This window comes from Lagenorhynchus albirostris, chromosome 9, assembly GCF_949774975.1.
Source record: "Lagenorhynchus albirostris chromosome 9, mLagAlb1.1, whole genome shotgun sequence".
Taxonomy (NCBI): domain Eukaryota; kingdom Metazoa; phylum Chordata; class Mammalia; order Artiodactyla; family Delphinidae; genus Lagenorhynchus; species Lagenorhynchus albirostris.
This window is the reverse complement of record NC_083103.1, coordinates 79,031,378-79,049,146: the sequence shown is the minus strand read 5'-3', so window position 1 is coordinate 79,049,146 and position 17,769 is coordinate 79,031,378. Positions and strand designations below refer to the sequence as shown.

At 35.1% G+C, this 17,769-nt stretch overlaps 1 protein-coding gene across 2 annotated transcripts in view; it reads right to left on the bottom strand.

Moving 5' to 3' along the window:
- Positions 1 to 17,769, bottom strand: part of DYNC2H1 (dynein cytoplasmic 2 heavy chain 1) — a 372,064-nt gene that overhangs the window by 217,421 nt on the left and 136,874 nt on the right. The window contains exons 61-65 of one of the 2 annotated variants that reach the window (XM_060157926.1): positions 16,546 to 16,672; positions 8,059 to 8,200; positions 7,371 to 7,480; positions 2,096 to 2,116; positions 626 to 724 (exon numbers count right to left, since the gene is read on the bottom strand). In XM_060157926.1, the coding sequence (XP_060013909.1) occupies positions 626 to 724; positions 2,096 to 2,116; positions 7,371 to 7,480; positions 8,059 to 8,200; positions 16,546 to 16,672 (499 nt within the window). The remainder of the gene's footprint in view (positions 1 to 625; positions 725 to 2,095; positions 2,117 to 7,370; positions 7,481 to 8,058; positions 8,201 to 16,545; positions 16,673 to 17,769) is intronic. The other variant, XM_060157925.1, reaches the window with a different exon arrangement.

Genomic DNA, 17,769 nt, shown 5'->3' with positions numbered 1-17,769 from the left:
AGAACATTTTAAAGAGTTAATTTTTCAAGCACCTGAAGCATATCTACAAAAATTAATCATACACTAGGCCTTCCCCGATAAAAAAAAAAAAAACTGACCAAAAATAATTTCTTTGGTGAGATAAACATGACAGTGAAAAGTCACTACACAAAACACAATGGTTACATTTCATTGACCAACTGTCAAATCTTTGTACACAACAAAGATGCTCATTGATGAGTTACAGGAACAGGAAATTAAAAAGTCAAGGAGGTTTTCCTAATTCTCCAAACTAAGTAACTTACTTCTATAGCACCCTATACTTGTCTTTAATCATAATTTAGTGTAAATGCTTATTTGTTTAGTGTAAGTAATTACTTAATTTTCATCTCCATGAGGGCAGGAATTACTCACTTATAAATTCCCAGGGCTTAGATCAACACCTTGCATATAGAAGCAATCAAACAAATATTCTTATTCCTTTTTACAAATTAGAAGACTAAAGCTAAGAAAGCTACATTTCCTTCCCAGGACCCATACCAGGTAAGTTATAAGACTCAGTTTTGAATCTATGTTTTCTGATTATAGTTCTTTTCACCACAAGATACCATTACTAGTTGGTATCTAAATTATAAGTAATACACACCTGCTGGTTAATAACTTCCAAATGTGAGTCTTTCAAATGTGTCTTTAACCATTCTGTAGCTTGGGAAGAAGGGTCTACCAGAAATGGGCAAACTCGACTCTAATTAAAAAAAAAAAAGATTATAAGCTTTCATTAAATGAAAATAATTTCCTAAAAATTATTAATCAATTAATGAGTGAGTTTTTCTCTCAGGCTTTAGAGAACACAAATATACAACTACAATGAGGAAATAAGGGTACAGTTTTTAGCGGCACCAGAGGTTACATTAATCAATTTTACCAGTAATTAATACTAGGTAATTAAATTTAACCACAGTAAAGTGAATATAGTCTTATTTACTACACAATAACACAGAAAATGTATATTAACAATACAGTAAGCAGGAGTTCTAGTCCTAAGTTGATGCCATTTGTACCTCTCTTTTTGGTTTCAAAATACACAACCAAGTCATTCCCTAACTTTAGATATTCTTTGGTTGAATAAACCATAGAGGCCTTACAAGAGAAGTATGAGCTAATCATAAAAGTATCGTTGAAATAATTAGCAATAAAATTATTTCTATTTTAAGACTAATTTCTCTAAAGTACTACATAGTTAATATTACAAAAGGAGTATCCTAGAAGAGAAAATTACATAAGATGATAGGTTAAGATCTAACAAACTAGGAACTAAACTCATTACAGAACGCCTTGCACTAATTAAACTCTGAAACAGAAAATTAGAAACCTGGCATTGTGCCCTATACATACAATGCCATTTAGCAAATTAAAGGAAGCCAATTATACATTTATACATCTGATCAATTTAAATAGATGTAAATATATTTAAATAAATTTTAAACCATCTAATAGTCATTGTTACCTAGCAAATTAGATTTAAATAACAGCTGACCTTATTTTTCTTAAATTTTCACATTTATTTGAAAAATGTAATGCAGTTGTGTGCTATAGGGATAAAATAACACATGAAAGTCACAGTGAAGTGAAGACTTAGAACTGGGGTAGATCTAATAAGAACATGGATGTTATCTTAGTGGCATACCAAGAGGGAGAGAGATGGTGGGAATCACATGCCCTGGGGATTAACAGCATTTTATCAGAAATGCTGTTTAAAATTGCCAGCACATGGTGATAATAAAGAGCTGACTGACTTTAAAACTGCTTTATTATTGTTTTAAAACTCTCTCTAGACAATGCGGCCTCTTTTTACCTGCACCCAGAATGGACCACTCCCACCACAGCTCCACAGTGCTACCCCACTATATGATCTTCCCCCAGCATCTATTTCTGGAGGCATCCAGAAATAGCAAAATAATATGGCTAGCAAATAGCTTCTTAGGTATTACCGAAGTATTACACCTAGGTTTTAGATCTCATTTTATGCTAGCATTCAATAGCAAACATTCCACAAGTAAACTAGATTTTGCCTAACCACAAAAATAACTATTTTAAATTTTAAAAAAGTTCTTACCCATGATTTCAAACCAATGATCTGATGCAGTTAAAAAGAGAATAAGATAATGTTTCAAAAAATCATGTTTTTAGCATAGAAAATATGCTTAAGAATTTCAAAGAAGGGCTTCGCTTGTGGCGCAGTGTTTGAGAGTCCCCCTGCCGATGCATGGGACACGGGTTCGTGCCCCGGTCCGGGAAGATCCCACATGCCGCGGAGCAGCTAGGCCCGTGAGCCATGGCCGCTGAGCCTGCGCGTCCGGAGCCTGTGCTCCGCAATGGGAGAGGCCATAACAGTGAGAGGCCCACGTATCGCAAAAAAAAAAAAAAAAAAAAAAGAATTTCAAAGAATACTTACAAGTTTGTGTTCATCTTATTTATACTTCTCCAGAGATTTAGAGAAGACCTCTGAGGTATATTTTAGGTCTGTGTTCCATGATTAAATGTGGTAAAATTCTACATTTAACAAATTATAGTAGATCTAAAAATAGTGAGCTTTCATTCATTCATGCTAATCATTCATCTACCATATGTTGAATAATGATTATAATAAGACAACACGAGAGATACAAAAATTAATAAGATACATTCCCTTACCTTCATTGGTCACACATCTAATAAAGAAGCAAAAAAACGAAAATTTTTTCAATCAAAAAGGACACAAAATTCTATAGGTGGATCACAGGCAGAGTTAGGAGAAGCTGCTAGGAAGCAATTCAAGTCAAACTAGGTCAAAAAAAATAGGACTTGGCCAGGCAAAGAAGTAAAAAAAGCAAATTAGGCCAAAACAACAGCCTGATTGAGAGAAGAATGAAAAGCTGGGAGTATCTGGAAAACTACCAGTAGTTTGGCATAGTTGGAATAAAAAGTATAGACAAAGATGATGCATATAAAATGGCAGGAGTAATCAGAGGTCTTTCTGATCATGAAGAGCATTTTATGCCATGTTTAAGGATAATGAAATTTTTATACTGCAGGTAGTGGGTAGTCACTGAAATATATTAATCAAGGAACTGTAATGATCAGATTAACATTTTAGGAGGATCACTCCAAAATAAAGGAACTGATACAGGGGCAGGGGACCAACTGCTATAATAATGTATTTATCCAGGTACAACATGATGAAGGCCTAAGTGAAGCCACTGGCAGTAGATGTGGTTAGAAGAGAATGAATTCATGACACATTTGAGAAGTAGATTTGACAAGACTTGCTGAATAACTAACTGAATGTAAAAGTAAAGAGACATAGTAAGAATGAGTTGCAGATTTGCAGTTTGCATTACTGGACCAAGACTGTGACATCTCCAGTGTTAGGAAATAAAAGAGAAGCAGGTTATAGGGAGTGGGTGAGGAAGAGAAACAATTATTAAAGTACATAGCTACCTTTGCCTAGCATGCATGCCCCACTCAATGCATTTCTCATGGGATTATCAATCATCTAGCACTGCACACAAGAGATGAGCAGGTGACCCAAACTAACCAATCAGAATCTTTCTGGGGAAGTAACAAATACTGGAAAGGAAGGGAAGAGATATCTTTAGTCTGAGAACATAAATTGTGATAATGGTAAACCTGGAGTCGCCAATGTCTATCCTTAACACAGGGTAGAAAGGACCTATCCAAAAATAAATCCATCTCTTAAGATGGAGAGAGAGAGAGATGTCCTGGTAACACCATTCGAATTCTGAAGCTAGTCCCAATCTTCTGAACACCTCAGTTATTTAAAAGCATAAGTTGCTTTTTTTAAGGAAAAAAAAAAAAGTACTAAAGTTGGCCACTAAAAGATTCTTGACTATAAGTTTTTTTAAAAAATGATTAAAGACAGAGCTTGAGCTACCTACAAAGCTCCAGGTAACAATATCTAACAGGAAATTAGAACAACAGAGCTCAAAACAGAGGTCAAAGGCTAGAGACACATGATATCTATTGGCAAAAAAAAAATGATTAGGTAGTGGACATTTTTGAAAGCGATTATTTTTTTTCTTCCAGTTTTACTGATATAACTGACACACAACACTGTGTAAGTTAAGGTGTATAGCATAATGATCTGACTTACATACATCATGAAATGATTATCACAGTAAGTTTAGGGAACGTCCATCATCTCATACAGGTACGAAATTAGAGAAATAGAAAAAAATTTATTTTTCCTTGTCATGAGAATTCTTAGGATTTGCTCTCTAAGCAACTTTCATATATAACATACAGCAGTGTTAATTATATTTATCATGTTGTACATAACATCCTTAGTGCTTATTTATCTTATAACTGGAAGTTTGCACTTTTTGACTTTCATCCAATAAGAAAAAGACTATTTTTCAAACATCTATAAAACTCTATAATTTTATTTTTAATAACCACAAGTGGGATAAGAGTAGAAACATTTTGTAAATAAAACTAAAGCTCATCTTTTGATAAGATAAGGAGAATTATATTAACAGGAATAACATAAAATAAATAAGTTAAAACATATACAGAAAAACACATATCTTGGAGAGGCAGCCTTACAGCATAGACTGCCTAGATGGCACTGTTTGAATCTTGGCTCTACCTCTTGACAGCTCTGTGACCCTGAACAAGAAACTTAATCCTTTTGTATCTCAACTTCCTTATCTACAAAAAGGGATAATACATGTACCTACTAAATAGGGTTGATTTGAAAATTAAATGAGTTAAGAGTTTAAGTGCTTTACTTGTATTAATTCTTAAATAATAATATATGAAAAACATAGTACATTTAAGTGTTGATTATTGTTATGCATTTGGGATTTAATGAAAAAATGTTTTCCCTATGCAATTTACCTTTACAATTTTATGTTCTTTAGACTAATAGCAAATTAGTTTGCATTTCCTCAGCATACACTAAATGGCAGGAAAGGAAAAAAAAAATCTCAGAAATTGAGTGGTATAAAGAAAACTAATTTGACACTGAACTGTCCATAAACAATAAAAAAAAATACCTAGTACATCTTCACAAGAAAAATTTATAATACTGTGAAATTTAAACCAAGAAAAATTTACAAGACTGTGAAATTTAAATTAATCATATTTTTCCATCTTTTTTCTGGATGCTTTCACTCACACCTCTCCATAGTGTCTCATACTCTCCATTTATCCCCTGAGTTCCACAATATTACAAAGATCATACAATTATCTTCCAAACAAGGACACGTTTGAGAGTAAAGAAAAAATTATTAATAATCACATCAGGAGAACAGGTGTAAATCATAGTCCAAGCAATCCAGGACATCACGGTCAAGATTTTCCCCTGCTCCTCAAGGACATAGGTCATATGAGCTTTCTGTGGCAGATAATTATTTGACTATTTCCTCACCCAGATAACACATGTTCTTCAACAGTTAGCTTAAACCAAATATGAGAATTCCAAGCATCTTTTGTTGTAAGACAAGGAATAATTTTGGACATAAAAGGCTATCCTTAGCACCAATAAGGGATTGAGCGACTATAGCCCTTGAATCTGGGAAATCCCGCACTGAATCTCTGAAAAACTTTATTGTAGTTAATGAGGAGACATGCTATATCTCTGAATCAAAAATACATTTAATTCATCACACCTAGTCATTTTTTTCTCAGGGAAGACTCCCAGAAACCCAATTTGTACATATTTAGACATCTAACTTCATATCACATGGTAATGTTAATGAGTAGATGTTATAGACTTGTTGTATCCAACCACACACGCAACTACAACAGTTTATTCTAAATCTAGTCCACCTTAGAATTAAGATAAAATGTTAACCATAATGGAAAATTCATTTCAACAAAATGACTAATTACTCTAACAAGTTTGTGCAAATGGTTTTGTTTTGTCATATAAATGCATATGTGTCTGTAAGAAACTTGGCAATATTAAATACAAAGGAAACTAAGCTTGTCATTAAAATTAATTTCAAAGACAATATCCCCCAAATTCATCATGAAAGACAATTTAATTCAGAATACAAAAGTAAATATTTTCAATTACTATTAACAGTAAAAAATAAAAATTATTATGATATATTTTTCCTAAAAGCCTCTGATTTGTTATGGAATAAAAAAGAAAAATTCTTAAACTAGTATTTTTTTTTTTAATCTGCAAACAATTGCTTTCTTGGAGTACTGAAAAAAGGAGTGACTATGAAACCTTGGGAAAGGAATAACAAATATGATAAAAAGTACTAGGTTGTAATGAATTTATTTACATACACATTTAGAGTTCCAGATTTGTAATTCTAGTGTGAAAAATAATAATAAAAATGTTTAAAAAATAAATTAAAGTTTAAGCCAAATCAAATTAAAAGAAGGCAAAATTGTGTAATCTTTGTTCAACGACTTCTATGCTAGTAAGACACCAATGTATAGAGTCAAAGCATAGTCAGCTGATTAACAGGTCAAATCAAACAGAATAAATTATCCAGGAATGAACAGGGACCACAATTCATACTCACAATATGAATCATATAATAATACAGCTTACACTACCTAAGGAGAAGCATTTAATGTTTATATTTTCTTTGAGATGTGGAGTTATGAGATAAAGAAATGGTGTGTGGACAGAGAGAAGGGTTGTAGAGAGGAAAGAAAACACTGGTAATATAGAGTATAAACTGTTGAGATAAAAAGAACAGAAAAAACAAAACATATTTTCAAGGGAGAAATGTTATCTTCCAAATCCTGTATCAGAAAGGTAAACTAAAGTAATGGTAAAAAAAATCAAACTTCATACAAAGAAATGATTTGCTTGTATACAAGATTTTGAATTTGGTTTTCACACTCACTGCTAATTAAGGTATAATTGTTTCAACTTTAAATAATTACTTTTTGGAAACATGTACTATGTAAAAGAACAATTTTCCAAAATATGCACATGGTTATCTTTAACTTATAACCCAAAACTCATCCATCTTCACTTTCCATAACTTTGTAAAACAAAATGAAATAAAAGTATAAAATTTTTATTTTTAAAATATACTCTAGATGAAAGAACTATATAACCAAATGAATCAAGTATCCCTAAAACATTTCTATTATTATCAGGAAGTTCAATTTAAAATATTTTGCCATCAAAATGATACCATTTTTATTTATACTTTTGTATTAAGGTAAAAAATAAATTACACTGAAAATTTTAGAGATGCTACCTGAATCACAAATGGATTTTTATTAGCAAAATATTTTTTACTTTTACTTAACTAAGACTAACTGTGAAAGCCTAAGGATTTGAAGAAGGTAGTTCATGGAGCAAGCTTCAAAAAAAAACATTTCTAATGAGAAGATTAAAGTAGATTAATTACCTGCAAGATAACAAGAGCATTTTCTATGGAAAGGTCATCTGACGGTAGGCCTTCACTTTTCCAAATTAACTGTTCACTTTCAGTACAAAGAAACCTCCTCAGATCAAATTCTGAAAAATTAAGATATCAATAATACTTTGCTACAATAATCTTATGCTTGATAAAAGAAAAGGAATAAAATTATTTATAATATACTCAAACAAAAGTCCCATGATCATTCTTAATACACAATCCATTCTTCTGCATTTAGAATCAGAAACTAAAGAGAAAAAAAGTTTTAAAAAGTGCAAAGGAATGAAACTCAAATTATATTTCTTCTATCAAATGAATGTTTCACAACTATAATAATTTGCGAAAACCACAAAATTCACAAAGAATTTTGGAATTCCTACATCTCATCTTACCATATGAAATTAGTGTAAAAATTAATAAAATGTTTAACTGCATTCATACAACATCAAAATAATTCAGTGGTGTCAGTTTCAAAAAGAGATTTTATGGGTAGAAGAGTCATTATAATAAAGCGATTCTCAGAACATCTGTAGAATTTAGCAAATCTAAAGTAGCTATGGTATCCTTTAACTTACAGAAAATTTTCCCCATTTAAAAAAAAGTAAAATGATAAAAATCAAAAGATGTGCTTTTTAGTATACTGAAATTTCAAATTTATGAATAACCAAATACAAACTTTCAAGACCAGCTGACTTGGTCCATTCTACCAAACAGGTTTTTCTCAGACCCTCAGGAGCAGCAGAAAGATATGTAATAAATGCAGCAGCTAGCTGAGCTCTTTTAGGAAGAGTAGCTAATTCCTCTGTTATCTCTGTAACCTGGAAAAAAAAGGAGAGAGAGAGCAACATATGGATATGTTCTAAGATAGAAAAAAAATATTGATAGCTTCACAAATTGAAGTTCTGACTATAGAAAAAATCATTTATTGGTTTAAAGTAACAACATGTCTGAACAAAATTGTCGAAATGTAAAAATATCAACAAGACCTCAGACCTTGCTGTGATATTAAAACAATGTATAAAATCCCAACATATCTGTAAAGAAGAATATATTTTGTCATTGAAATTTCCTAATAATTCTAATAAACATCCTAATAATCCTAATAAACACTGTGAATTAGCATCACTTTGAAAAACATGATTTAGATACACAGAGTATGAGCAAAGGTAAAAAACAAAAATTAAGCATGGAGACTCTTTAATTAGAAGCATAGTGTGGCTAATGCATAAGCCTGAGCAGAAAGAGTACCAAAATAGGAATAATGAAAAGAGAAACACAGAATTGACTGGAAGGAGAAAGATTTGAAAGTCTTCCCATGCCATGCAAAGTAGCTTCAGTTTTAACCTGCGGTAATAATGAGCCACTGAAAGTGTTTAAACAGAGCAGTGAGTGATGTAATGAGACTGGGTTTTAGAAAGATAATTCAGCTGACAAATAAGAATCAACTAATTAAAGGGTCAGATAGGAGAAAGACAAGTCAGGAGAATTCAAGTGAAAAAAGAAAAAGAAGAGAATTAAGGAGGGAAGACAACTATGAGGGATATTTGCAAAGGGATACAAATTAATAGAAGGAGTCTAAGATAATCCACATATTTTTAGTTTTGATGCCTATAAGAAAGATGCCTTATGAGACATAGGAAATAAAAGAGATTTCATATGAGAAAAGAAAATAAGTTAATTTAGACATGTATTTGAGTTCTGGAGACAGCTGAATGCCAATATCTAAGGTATAGTTACAAACATGAATTTAAAAGTCAGCAGATTAGAAACATAGCTCTGGTCAGCATCATCATTTGGGTGATATTCTTAAGACTGGATGAGAATTCCTAGAATATCTGCAGAGAAAGGAGCTGAGGAAGAGAATACTGAGGGGGCAATCGACATTATTGGATAAGCAGATGAGGAGGATCCAGCAAAGGCAGGAATCTAACTGCTTAAAACAAAAACAAAAACAAAATCAAAACAAATGAACAAAAACAAGAGACAACACTTTAACAAAGTTGAAATAAGAGAGAATCTCAAACACAAATAAATAGCTGACAGTGTCAAATCCTAAGAGGACTGTCTTGGTAAAGGTAAGTCCAAACAAGGCTCTAAACAGTACTAAATTTTCCACAACTCATTTTTACCACTACCTTTTCCTAACTAAAAGAGGAATAGGATGCTTTGTCTAAAATCCATTCATACAGAGATATTTTGCTTAAAGACTAATTCACGGCAGAGCTTCAAGATGGCGGGGGAGTAAGACGTGGAGATCACCTTCCTCCCCACAAATACATCAGAAATACATCTACATGTGGAACAACTCCTACAGAACACCTACTGAACGCTGGTAGAAGACCTCAGACTTTCTAAAAGGCAAAAAACTCCCCATGTACCTGGGTAGGGCAAAAGAAAAAAGAAAAAACAGAGACAAAAGAATAGGGATGGGACCTGCACCAGTGGGAGGGAGCTGTGAAGTCAGAAAAATTTCCACGCACTAGGAAGCCCCTTCACTGGTGGAGACAGGGGGTGGTGGGGGGGAAGCTTCAGAGTCATGGAGGAGAGTGCAGCAACAAGGGTGCGGAGGGCAAAGTGGAGAGATTCCCGCACAGAGGATCAGTGCCGACCAGCACTCACCAGTCTGAGAGGCTTGTCTGCTCACCCACAGGGACAGGTGGGGGCTGGGAGTGGAGATTCGGGTTTCAGAGGTCAGATCCCAGGGAGGGGACTTGGGTTGGCTGTGTGAACACAGCCGGCAGGGGGCTAGTGCGCCTCAGCTAGACGGGAGGCAGTCCGGTAAAATGTCTGGAACTGCGTAAGAGGCAAGACACCATTGTTTTGTAGTGTGCAAGGAGACGGGATTCAGAGCACCATGTAAATGAGCTCCAGAGACAGGCGCAAACCGTGGCTATCAGCGCAGACACCAGAGATGGGCATGAGACACTAAGGTTGCTGCTGCCGCCACCAAGAAGCCTGCGTGCAAGCACAGGTCACTATCCACACCTCCCCTCCCGGCAGCCTGTGCAGCCCACCACTGCCAGGGTCCTGTGATCCAGGAACAACTTCCCCAGGAGAACACATGGCATGCCTCAGGCTGTTGCAACAAAATGCTGACCTCTGCCGCTGTAGGTTCAACCCGCATTCCGTACCCCTACCTCCCCCTGGCTTGAGTAAGCCATAGACCCCTAATACGCTGCTGCTTTAATCCTGTCCCGTCTGGGCAGGGAACAGATGCCCTCAGGCGACCTACAAGCAGAGGCAGGGCCAAATCCAAAGCTGAACCCCAGAATCTGGGCGAACAAAGAAGAAAAAGGGAAATCTCTCCATGAAGCCTCAGGAGCAGCGGATTAAAACTCCACAGTCAACTTGACGTACCCTGCATCTTTGGAAAACCTGAATATACAATGAAACATCCCAAAACTGAGGCAGTGGACTTTGGGAGTAACTGCAGACTTGGGGTTTGCTTTCTGCATATAATTTGTTTCTGGTTTTATGTTTATCTTACTTTAGTATTTAGAGCTTATTATCACTGGCAGATTTACTTACTGATTTGGTTGAATTCTTCCTTTTTATACATATATAAATATTTTTCCTTTTTCTCCTTTTGTGACTATGTATGGATATGCTTCTTTGTGTAATTTTGTCTGTATAGCTTTGCTTCTATCATTGTCTTAGGGTTCTGTGTGGCTTTTTTTTTTTTTTTTAGTATACATTTTACTGCTTGTTATCATTGGTGGATTTGTTTTTTGGATTGGTTGCTCTCTCTTTTTTTTATTACTTTTTTATTTTTTTGTTTTTAATAATATTTTTTACTTTTCAATTTAGTTTTTTTCTTTCTTTCTTTTTTTTCTCCCTTTTCTTCTGAGTCATGTGGTTGACAGAGTCTTGCTGCTCCAGCCAGGTGTCAAGCCTGAGCATCTGAGGTGCGAGAGCTGAGTTCAGGACATGGGTCCACCAGAGACTTCCCGGCCCCACCCGTAATATCAAACGGCAAAAGCTCTCTCAGAGATCTCCATCTCAACGCGAAGGCCCAGCTCCACTAAACGACCAGCAAGCTACAGCACCCTATGCCAAACAACTAGCAAGAGAGGAACACAACCCCACGTGTTACCAGAGAGGCAGCCTAAAATCATAATAAGGTTACAGACAACCCAAAACACACCAAAAGACGTGGTCCTGCCCACCAGAAAGACAAGATCCAGCCTCATCCACCAGAACACAGGCACCAGTCCCCTCCCACAGGAAACCTACACAACCCACTGAACCAACCTTACCCACTGGAGGCAGACACCAAAAACAACAGGAACTACGAACCTGCAGCCTGCGAAAAGGGGACCCCAAACACAGTAAGTTAAGAAAATGAGAAGACAGAGAAATACACAACAGATGAAGGAGCAATGTAAAAACCCACCAGACCAAACAAATGAAGAGGAAATAGGCAGTCTAACTGAAAAAGAATTCAGAGTAATGATAGTAAAGATGATCCAAAATCCTGGAAATAGAATGGAGAAAATACAAGAAACATTTAACAAGGACCTAGAAGAACTAAAGAGCAAACAAACAATGATGAACAACACAAAAAATGAAATTAAAAATTCTCTAGAAGGAATCAATAGCAGAATAACTGAGGCAGAAGAACACATAAGTGACCTGAAAGTTAAAACAGTGGAAATCACTGTTGCATAGCAGAATAAAGAAAAAAGAATGAAAAGAATTGAAGACAGTCTCATAGACCTCTGGGACAACATTAAATGCACCAACATTTGAATTATAGGGGTCCCAGAAGAAGAAGAGAAAAAGAGAGGGACTGAGAAAATATTTGAAGAGACTATAGTTGAAAACTTCCCTAATATGGGAAAGGAAATAGTCAATCAAGTCCAGGAAGTGCAGAGAGTCCCATACAGGATAAATCCAAGGAAAAATACTCCATGACACATATTAATCAAACTATTAAAAATGAAATACAAATAAAAAATATTAAAAGCAGCAAGGGAAAAGCAACAAATAACATACAAGGGAATCCCCATAAGGTTAACAGCTGATCTTTCAGCAGAAACTCTGCAAACCAGAAGGGAGTGGGAGGACATATTTAAAGTGATGAGAGAAAAACCTACAACCAAGATTACTCTACCCAGAAAGGATATCATTCAGATTCGATGGAGAAATTAAACCTTTACAGACAAGCGAAAGCTAAGAGCATTTAGCTTTAGCACCATCAAACCAGTTTAACAACAAATCAGTTTAGCACCATCAAACCAGTTTAACAACAAATCCTAAAGGAACTTCTCTAGGCAGGAAACACAAGAGAAGGAAAGACCTACAATAACCCAAAACAATTAATAAAATGGTAATACGAACACATATATTGATAACTACATTAAATGTAAATGGATTAAGTGCTCCAACCAAAACACATAGACACCTGAATGGGTACAAAAACAAGACCTATATATATGCAGTCTACAACAGACCCACTTCAGACCTAGGGACACATACAAACTGAAAGTGAAGGGATGGAAAAAGATATTCCATGCAAATACAAATCAGAAGGAAGATGGAGTAGCAATTCTCGTATCAGACAAAATAGACTTTAAAATAAAGACTATTACAAGAGACAAAGAAGGACACTACATAATGATCAAGGGATCAATCCAAGAAGAAGATATAACAATTGTAAATATTTATGCACCCCACATAGGAGCACCTCAATACTTAAGGCGAATACTAACAGCCATAAACAGGGAAATCGATAGTAACACAATCATAGTAGGGAACTTTAACATCCCACTTTCACCAATGGATAGATCATCCAAAATGAAAATAAAAAAGGAAACACAAACATTAAATGATAACTTAAACAAGATGGACTTAATTTATATTTAAAGGACATTCCATCCAAAACAACAGAATATGCTTTCTTCTCAAGTGCTAATGGAATATTCTCCAGGATAGATCATACCATGGGTCACAAATCAAGCCTTGGTAAATTTAAGAAAATTGAAATCGTATCAAGTATCTTTTCCGACCACAATGCTATGAAACTAGATATCAACTACAGGAAAAAATCTGTGAAAAATACAAACACATGAAGGCTAAACAATACACTACTAAATAACCAAGAGATCATTGAATAAATCAAAGGAAAAAACCTAGAAACAAGTGACAATGAAAACACTATGACCCAAAACCTAGGGGATGCAGCAAAAGCAGTTCTAAGAGGGAGGTTTATAGCAATATAATCCTACCTCAAGAAACAAGAAATATCTCAAATAAACAACCTAAAGTTACACCTTAAGCAATTAGAGAAAGAAGAACAAAAAAATCCCAAAGTTAACAGAAGGAAAGAAATCATAAATATCAGATTAGAAATAAATGATAAAGAAATGGAGAAAAAAATAGCTAAGATCAATAAAACTAAAAGTTGGTTCTTTGAGAAGATAAACAAAATTGATAAACCATTAGCCAGACTCATCAAGAATAAAAGGGAGAAGACTCAAATCAACAGAATTAGAAATGAAAAAGCAGAAGTAACAACTGACACTGCAGAAAAACAGAGGATCATAAGAGATTACTACAAGCAACTACATGCCAATGATATGGACAACTTGGAAGAAATGAACAAATTCTTAGAAAAGCACAACCTCCCGAGACTGAACCAGGAAGAAACAGAAAATATAAACAGGCCAATCACAAGCACTAAAATTGAAACTGTGATTAAAAATCTTCCAACAGGGCTTCCCTGGTGGCACAGTGTTGAGAGTCCGCCTACCGATGCAGGGGACATGGGTTCGTGCCCTGGTCCGGGAAGATCCCATATGCCGCAGAGCGGCTGGGCCCATGAGCCATGGCCGCTGAGCCTGCGCGTCCAGAGCCTGTGCTCTGCAACGGGAGAGGCCACAACAGTGAGAGGCCCGCGTACCGCAAAAAAAAAAAAAAATCTTCCAACAAACAAAAGCTCAGGACCCGATGGATTCACAGGCAAATTCTATTAAACATTTAGAGAAGAGCTAACACCTATCCTTCTGAACCTCTTCCAAAATATAGTAGAGGGAGGAACTCTCCTAAACTCATTGTACGAGGCCACCATCACCCTGATAACAAAACCAAAGATGTCACCAAAAAAGAAAATTAGACCAATATCACTGATAAACATAAATGCAAAAATCCTCAACAAAATACTAGCAAACAGAATCCAGCAGCACATTAAAAGGATCATACACCCTGATCAAGTGGGGTTTATTCCAGTAATGCAAGGATTCTTCAATATACGCAAATCAATCAATGTGATAAAGCATATTAACGAATTGAAGGAGAAAACCATATGATCATCTCAATAGATGCAGGAAAAGCTTTCGACATAATTCAACACCCACTTATAAAAACTCTACAGAACATAGGTATAGAGGGAACTTACCTCAACGTAATAAAGTCCATATATGACAAACCCACAGCCAACATCATTCTCAATGGTGAAAAACTGAAACCATTTCCACTAAGATCAGGAACAAGACAAGGTTGCCCACTCTCACCACTCTTATTCAACATAGTTTTGGAAGTTTTAGCCACAGCAATCAGACAAGAAAAAGAAATAAAACAAATTCAAATCGGAAAAGAAGAAGTAAAACTGTCACTGTTTGCAGATGACATACTATTCATAGAGAATCGCAATGATGCTACCAGAAAACTACTAGAGCTAATCAATGAAGTTGGTAAAGTAGCAGGATACAAAATTAATTCACAGAAATCTCCTGCATTCCTATACACTAATGATGAAAAATCTGAAAGAGAAATTATGGAAATACTCCCATTTACCATTGCAACAAAAAGAATAAAATACCTAGGAATAAACCTACCTAAGGAGACAAAAGACCTGTATGCAGAAAACTCTAAGACATTGATGAAAGAAATTAAAGATGATAGAAACAGATGGAGAGATATACCATGTGCTTGGATTGGAAGAATCAACTTTGTGAAAATGACTATACCACCCAAAGCAATCTACAGATTCAATGCAATCCCTATGAAACTACCAGTGGCATTTTTCACAGAACTAGCACAAAAAATTTCACAATTTTTATGGAAACACGAAAGACCCCGAATAGCCAAAGCAATCTTGAGAAAGAAAACTGGAGCTGGAGGAATCAGGCTCCCTGTCTTCAGACTATACTACAAAGCCACAGTAATCAAGACAGAATGGTATTGCCACAAAAACAGAAATATAGATCAATGGAACAGGATAGAAAGCCCAGAGATCAACCCACGCACATATGGTCACCTTATTTTTGGTAAAGGAGGCAAGAATATAAAATGGTGGAAAGTCTACAAGGAGAACTACAATACGACCCAGCAATCCCACTACTGGGCATATACCCTGAGAAAACCATAATTCAAAAAGAGACATGTACCACAATGTTCATTGCAGCACTATTTACAATATACAGGACATGTAAGCAACCTAAGTGTCCATCAACAGATGAATGAATACAGAAGATGTGGCACATATATACAATGGAATATTCCTCAGGCATAAAAAGAAATGAAACTGAGTTATTTGTAATGAGGTAGATGGACATAGATACTGTCATACGGAGTGAAGTAAGCCAGAAAGAGAAAAACAAATACCGTATGCTAACATACATATATGGAATCTAAAAAAAATGGTTCTGAAGAACCTAGGGGCAGGACAGGAATAAAGACGCAGACAGAGAATGGACTTGAGGACACTGGGAGAGGGAAGGGTAAGCTGGGACGAAGTGATAGAGTGGCATGGACATATATACACTACCAAATGTAAAACAGATAGCTAGTGGGAAGCAGTCACATAGCACAGGGAGATCAGCTCGGTGCTTTGTGTCCACCTACCTAGAGGGGTGGGATAGGAAGTGTGGGAGGGAGCCGCAAGTAGGAGGAGATATGGGGATATATGTTTATGTATAGCTGATTCACTTTGTTATACAGCAGAAACTAACTCACCAGTGTAAAGCAATTATACTCCAATAAAGATGTTAAAAAAAAAAAGATTAATTCACATCATGGCCATTAATATCGAGATAATTTATCCTAAGCCAGGGCTGAAATTTAATGGATATGTTTTCCTTTTCATTTTGTTAACAAATACATTATCTTACACATTTCCTGTGTTTTAAACAATGCCTCTTTATGACCTCTCTTTCAAACAAACCTGCGCATTCCATCTCTTGTGTTCTCTGTCAAGCTGATTAATCAAGACTTCTGCAGCTTTAATTGTTTCTTGTGCTTTGCTTACTTCAGCTTCAAGTTTGGCAGCTTCTGAAGTCCTGCTCTGAAATCTATGAAAACATTAAAGTTTAATTAAAGACAACTGGATTTAAGATAGATTTAATTAAATTATGCTTATATAGTAAAGTGAACTTTTATACAATAATTTAATTAACTATAATATTGATAATATTTGCATATAAAATATCATTAATGTAAGAGACACAATACCAACACATACATTTAAAGGGGAACATTCTCACAGGGCCTTAATGTCCTACTACATTATGTATAAACTTATGAATATGACATTCAAAGGCCCAGTCATAATATTGATCTATCTTTTCAGTTTTATTTCATTTTACTCAGTTCAGTAAAACTATATGTCAACATCTGAAGAATTTTATATTCTCAGAAAATGCCCTATCTTTTATCTGCTGTGCCCTTCAACAGGATGTTCCGTTTGCCTAGAATACTCTCCACCTCCTTCCTTATCCCTATCTCATTCCTCACTCTAACTCCCTCAAATATATACCTATCAAAAATATAAATAAAATCTTAAAACTCACCTGATATATTCAGCCCATCAGATATGTTCTCTCCCTATGTGCCCATTTGCTAAAGTTTAAAACTTTTAAATTATTTTCCTTAAAAATACCTGTACATATATATTATTTTATTAAATATAATAGTAATATTCCTATTACTTAGTCCTTCAACAAATATGTAAGTGCCTTCAAAATGCTCAGGATTCTGCCAATTCTCAGAATAGTTGAAAATAAGTATTACAATTCTCATTTTATATATATGGAGACTTAAATCCAAACAGATTATTGCACAGGTCTCCCCAACAGTAAGCAGAGGATCTAAAATTCATATATGGCTGTGTCTGATATTAAGTTCCAGGCATTTTACAGTACTTTTATTGCCTCTCTAAGTGCTCTATTCCTCCCTTCCCTAGACATAAGACTCTAGGAGTCACTTGTCCAAAATGGTAGCCACATAAATAAAATTAAAAATTCAATTCCTCAGTCACATTATCCACAAGGTCCTCAGTAATATTATTCAGAAGGTTTTCATAATAATCCTTCCAAAATACTGGTAGTATAGTGTAGTGACTAAGAAAAGGAACTTTATGGAGTCAGACAAATACAAGATCTAATGCTTG